This window comes from Dendroctonus ponderosae, unplaced genomic scaffold, assembly GCF_020466585.1.
Source record: "Dendroctonus ponderosae isolate FM_Combo_2020 unplaced genomic scaffold, Dpon_F_20191213v2 Dpon_F_20191213_4, whole genome shotgun sequence".
Taxonomy (NCBI): domain Eukaryota; kingdom Metazoa; phylum Arthropoda; class Insecta; order Coleoptera; family Curculionidae; genus Dendroctonus; species Dendroctonus ponderosae.
In genome coordinates, this window is record NW_026018611.1 from 15874672 (window position 1) to 15881181 (window position 6510).

Below are 6510 nucleotides of genomic sequence, written 5' to 3' on the forward strand. Positions count from 1 at the left end.
ACCACGAACTAGTGCTGAACGTCAAAGATTATACAAAGCAAATAAGAAATTACGACAAAAAAATACAGAAACTCAAGAAGAAGAGTTTACACAAACCCTGTTCCATATCGATATCTGTTCCAAAGTACCTGTGACAAGTATTTCGTGTCATCCCTATACGTCAGTACTACGGCTGTTCTACGAACGTTCACCGGCAAGAAATGAAATTGGTTCATATTGACCGGCACAGAACGGAAATGGTACCGGCCACCGGTTTTTATAAATGGAGGTTAGCTATTCCAATACTTGATTTTTGACGCAAACGGCAACGTCAGGTTTATAAATGGGCCTTAAGGCTTAAGAAAGTGGCCAACTTTTAACTTTGATCTTATGCGTTAGGCGTTATTCTAATGAGGCATGCACAGTTTGTAAGATACATGATATTCCAATATCCCGCGTGACCGCGAAACATCGTATTTACATTTTGTTGTGAGGTTAGAAAATTAAATTATTAATCCAAAAAGAACTACCACTTCTTCAGTTGACAAATCCATTTTAATGTACACTATTTATGGGAAATAAGCTTTTATTGGTATGTTACCGCGATAATGTTGACAATAAATAGACACAACCCTATTGTTTCTTAAGCCTATGCTTCCAATTTTATTGGCTGTACACAAAATAATATTGTTCCTTATTCCGCTTTATTAACACCCCATTAGGCGTTATTCTTATGCATTAAGCCTTATCCTTATTCTCTTGTATAAACCCACCATTAGTCAAGTGTCTTATCTTACCTGCAATGCAGTCACTTTTTCTTGGGCCAAAGTCACTTTATCCAGACCTGTAATCCTCATATACCAATCATTAAATTGGATTAATTTTGAACTAAGAATTTTCATTTGCTTCTCTTTAGCTGCTTGGATATGGGGCGCTGCATCAGCAATTGTCTTATTAATTGATCTTTTCAAAACTTCGAGAGTTTGCTGATTAACAATTTGTCGGTATGAACATGTAATTCGCATTCTGCTTTTATGATTTTCTTTGTAACTAACTTTTCTTTACTCTAACTAAATTATCTTTAAAAGGATAAAATATAAACAGATATTTTGTTTATCACTTGTATATAGGTTAGAACAAGTTCTTCTTCTCTGCTCGATGGTTGTGGCACAAATCAACACGAGGCCCTCCCCCAGGGCGTCTATTTTCATGCGTCTACGTGAGCACTCCCGGTCAATTTGTGTATTGCCGATTGCCTAAAATCGGTGAGAGCAAATTCACCAGTCTAGGCCGTCTAGGCGAGTGACAATTCACATGTGTGAGAATTTTATGAAATTGTACCAATTTTTAGCTTATTTCTCAATTTAGTTTTCATTAGATTAACCCATGATACCGATGAATACATGAATGTATTCATTGTATCATGAGATTAACCTGTGAAAATAGAAAATTTTAGATAACCGATGAGAATACATGAATGTATTCATTGTATCATGAGATTAACCTGTGAAAATATCGGTTCAACTTGGCTGATGAGTGAGGTAGAATAAGCATGTTACAAATAAAATTGGAAACACGAATGTATCAGCTCCATATTTCAATATTTATACTTGGCTCCAAAACTCTTCAATATTATCCCAATTTTTTTAAATTTCTTCAACATTTCGCAACAGACGTCATTCTGTGTCCAGACCTTCTAATTCACTATCATTTATTAAATTTGGAAATATCATTGCAACATCAGAAATAGATTGTAGGGAACTTTCATTATTCAGGATCCATAAAACATAGTTTTACCTGGTTTTACCATATTTATGATCTATATGGCTGACTTGATTCATTTTATGTTTGAAAAAAAACTCTAAAATACGAGGTGTGCTAAAATAAAATGTCTGCTATTACCAACGTACTTCGATCATGAATGGAAATTATTATTTCCATTCATGATCAAATGTTATTATTTTAAGTAATCCACGAAAATATATTCAACTTTTATTTGTTACTTTTCGGTAGAAATCTGCATGGTATCGGTAGATTGGTAGGTTCCTTGACAAATCGGTAGATCTAACGAAAAGTCGGTAAATTTACCGAAAAATCGGTGGACCTGGCATCTCTGATCACAGATTACCAAACTCTTGATTCAGTTAGTTCTGTGTTTGCGCATGATAGTAAGACTCTCACACATGTGAATTGTCACTCGCCTGTCTAGACCAGGTGAATTTGCTCTCACCGATTTCAGGCAATCGGCAATACAAAAATTCCCCGGGTGTGCTCACCTATACTCATGAAAATAAACGCCCAGGGTCCCGTCAAAAGAATGTCAGTTGTCATGACCTTCTTTTTCAATTGGTGACGTTCGCCAGCTGTTCAGTTTTTCAAGTAAACAGACATTGTAATAAAGAAAACATGGAAACATGGAAAAAACATAATTTTAAGACATCAAAGTGTTCTTTCCGATAGTGGAACATAACGAAAAATGGTATTGTACGCCCAACTTGTTGAAGAATAATCAAGAAAATTTATAAACAGAAGAATCAAATTAGAGCGGCACAAAAGACGTTACTGCTACCTTTAAAAAACTCAAACAGAATTTAAATTAAAATGGCTCGAATACGTTGGTTTACTCGAACCTCACGCATTGTAGCTCTGTGCAGCTTTGCTAATTTCATTAACAGTGCAGACAGAGTTATTATGCCCATTGCAATAGTGCCAATGACCAAAGTATTCGGATGGACCCTTCACTTGCAAGGATGGATTTTGTCGGCGTTTGCATTAGGGTACTTTACAAGCCAGATAATCGGTGAGAACTTTTTAATTTATTACTTACTATTATTACTTGCTATTATAGTCTGATTATACTACATAGCGTTACTTATATAGCTTTCTTGACTTGTGAACATATTTATTACCAGACAAGGCTTACAACCTTCCTCCTGCTACTTAATCTACGAGTTCTAAAAACTAACATGATTTGGATAATATAACATCAATACGCTTAATCTACCTTAAACTAACTTAAACCTAACTTAACCTTATACATCCTCACTTGCTTCCTAGACTAACGTTATCCTCGATTTTTCTTGCATCTTCATAACCTTTTCTTCTATATTTGTGATATAAATAATCGATAAAGCTTAATACAGTAAACCTTTACCTACTTAAGTTGTTTTAGACATCTTAAATTGTAAAACTTAAGAAATATTTACATTTAAGAAATATACAGGGTGACGCAATAAGGATGGTAAGCGACTGAATCTTGGAAAGCATGTGTTGTAGAGTGATCGGAATTTTTTTATTAAAATTTTAAAAAAATTAACCAACGACCGGCAAAGACACGGCAATGACACGACAAAACATTCTTATTAGATAAGCAAGAATAGTTTGTCATGTGCCTGTCCGTTACTCCAGATAATGCCTATAACCAGCACCCTAAGCAAAATGTACAGGGCTATTGATTGACCTTTGGCCACCCCGTTTTTACATCTAATTTGAAATTTAAGAAAAAACATTAATTACGGAAGTTGCAGATATTAACGTCTTTTTTATTTTAATAATACCAATTGATACAGGGTGTCTATAATTCAAGTGGCGGACCAAACTTACATTTTTTTAAATAGAATGTCGCACTTTTTATTCCATATTTGAAATAGAGGTGTGCCCAACGGTTATTTTTCTGGAACAGGTTACAACGTTGCAATTTTACTTGGGTATTACGTGTCAAAAGTAACATGTTCCTTTTTAAATTTTTCATTAAAAATTCGCAATGATGATGATCGTAGAAATAGTGATGATAAATAATGATTTAGTTTATTTAAAAAAAATGTTCTTAGCATTGAGAAACTAAAAATAATATATAAAACAAAACATGGGTCATAAGTAACTACTGAAAGGAAAAAAACTGATAATAAAATCGAATGGTTTAAATAAAATTATTAATTAAATCTTTCTATGCGAAAACGTTTAAAAAGCTAATTTTCATTTTAAAATTAACATTTAAGAATCATTTTTTGCCTATGCTTTTTACTAAGTCTAGTTCTTCGCTTGTTTATGGTAGCACCTGTTTTATAAAATAATCTCTCGCATGGAACAGAAGCACTAATTATATAAAGGTGTGATAAACGATTATTTTTCTGTAACGTGATACAACGTTCCTATTCACTTTGGTAATATAAATATGCATGTTCCTTTTGGAACATATTGTGTACTTTTTAATTTTTTCATTACAAATGCGCAATGATATTAGAAATAGTGATGATAAATACTGATGATTTAGTTTATTAAAAAAATAATTTTAAACATTGGTAAACTTAAAATAAAATATTCTAAAATTGAAAACAAAACATGGGTCAGAAGTAACTACTTAAAGAACAAAAAAACTAATAATAAATTAGAGTGATTAAATAAAATATACGGTTTATATACGAAAATGTTTAAAAATCAAATTTTTATTTAAAAATTATATAACATTTAAGAATAAAAGATTTTGCAGATGCTTTTTACTGAGTCTAGTTCTTCGCTTGTTTATGGTAGCACTCGCTTTAGAAAATAATCTCCTCACATTTTGTTTCACAATATCATTAACGCAGTATTAAGGCCGGGTCACATATATCCGATCCGACTCCGATCATACAATCGGACGAAGATCTGAGAGCAAAATGGTACCGGACTTTCAACGCCGTAGTTCACATCTTTCCGCTACCTGCCCGATCCGTCTCCGTTTTTGTATCCGATGATCATGTTCCGATTTTGCTGGCTATTCGATGAGTATTTGCTATCCGATTGTCGGATGGAAAAAAGGTCAGCATTTTAGGTTGCGTCAGTGATACATTTGGTTTTTATTGGACAATATCTACAGTAAGCTGTAGATATTTAAATATTTTGATTGGGCTTACAGAATTTTACTGATAGAAAACAAACTCAATTATTAATAATGCACATGATTCGTCGCAAGTTTTAATTTATATTACTGTTTACACAGCAACTGTATGTAAGGATTCTGGCAAGGAATATTGGAAAAATAACTACTAAACTGTTCATGGAAATTTATTTACTACTTCAGGTTTTAATGTTTTAATTCAACCCCTCATTTTGTAGACATTTTTATTCTCTACAAATCATCTCGTTGGGCATTCCTATTACTCCATTATTATATAATATTATAAACAAAACGACAAAAATTGCATCGCATTGAATTTTTGGCAATAAATTGTTAATAACTAACATATGGCCCGGAAATACGAGTGGAAAACAAATCCCTATTAATCTGATTATTATCTTTTATATAATCGCACAATTAGTTTGCTACTAGTTTTTTTGTCACGTTAAAGCAATTTTAAATATCATGTTAGTTTGGCTTAATTCGGCAAGCTATAGAACGGCAGAAAACTAAATACTTATAGAGTAAAAATGTTTCAACATTTATTATTATTATTTATATCAACGCTGCAACTAAACAATTTTTTGCTGATCTGACCGATTATGGTTCTTGGAGAACTGAACAGTAATTCTTATGGATGATTGGTGATAAGCACAATCATCAACGCAATACGCATTTGAAAATATTTTCCGTTGAAAAATGGTTACTGGTTATTCCGTTCTGGGGTTGTACCAAACAATTCAATTACAATTGGGACTTGAACATTTTATTTATTTCTTTAAAATATTTGCCTAGTTATAAAAATCGCGCATGCCAAATATCAGCCCTCAAATCGCAATATTTAATTTGCAATAAACAATTAAAGTTGTGGCTACAGTTCAAATGAAAACATTTGAAACGACACTAAACGCGCAGGAATGGTCGTGACGTCATACGTCGTGACGTTCGATCGAAAGGCAATTCGCGCCATTAGTGATGTCGTAATGACATTTGATGTGTTGCGGTAGGTCAGGTTTTTGATCCAAACATTGAACCTTTTTCATCGGTATTTTTGGATTTTCTGATTTTGTGTGCTTTTAACGTGGCTGATAACTGTGTAAAGTTGATTTACTGGTGTGGTATATGGTTTGAAACATCTCAAATAGTTTAGGTAGAATCTTTAGCGCAGCGTCTCGTAAATATATCGATTAGACTTTATCATTTTTATAACAAAAAAGTTGAAACAGGTATTTCGTATGCCCAAAAGAACCAAGCCCAACCCACCCAAAAATCACAGCCACAAGCTCCTCCCACACATCCAACTAAACAAGCTCCACCCAAGCTAACCCAAACCCCGCCCCCAAAACCTGCGACTAACGCAAACCTCAATCCCCAACTTATTAAACTCCTTCTCCTTTCCGACCAAGAAATTGAGGCCAAAGTCACCAGACTGGCGGCTTTAATCTCCCAACATCCAGTCCTTAAAATGTTATGCTAAGGCATAACATAAAACCCCAAGGTGTCCATATCGTCTCCTGGAATGCAGCATCTTTGTACCCCAAAAAGTACGAATTTGAGGCATACCTAAAGGAAAACGATGTAGACATCGCTCTTATCCAAGAAACCTTCCTAAAACCCAACATTCACTTCCACATAAACAACTACGCCATTTACCG

General features: G+C 33.8%; 2 protein-coding genes and 1 long non-coding RNA gene across 3 annotated transcripts in view; 2 read left to right on the forward strand and 1 right to left on the reverse strand.

Annotated features, from left to right (window-relative positions):
• The window catches only part of LOC109541274, a 6422-nt gene extending 5267 nt beyond the window's left edge, over positions 1–1155 (reverse strand). Inside the window, exon 1 of the mRNA XM_019910092.2 lies at positions 777–1155. Within this exon, the coding sequence (XP_019765651.1) occupies positions 777–1004 (228 nt within the window). The 5' untranslated portion in view covers positions 1005–1155. The remainder of the gene's footprint in view (positions 1–776) is intronic.
• Positions 73–1735, forward strand: LOC125504302. Its single transcript, XR_007281420.1, has 2 exons — positions 73–268; positions 1110–1735. It is a non-coding gene; the product is annotated as an uncharacterized LOC125504302 (long non-coding RNA).
• A 470-nt stretch (positions 1736–2205) lies between these two features.
• The window catches only part of LOC109541270 (probable anion transporter 4, chloroplastic), a 9507-nt gene continuing 5202 nt past the window's right edge, over positions 2206–6510 (forward strand). Inside the window, exon 1 of the mRNA XM_019910089.2 lies at positions 2206–2779. Within this exon, the coding sequence (XP_019765648.1) occupies positions 2581–2779 (199 nt within the window). The 5' untranslated portion in view covers positions 2206–2580. The remainder of the gene's footprint in view (positions 2780–6510) is intronic.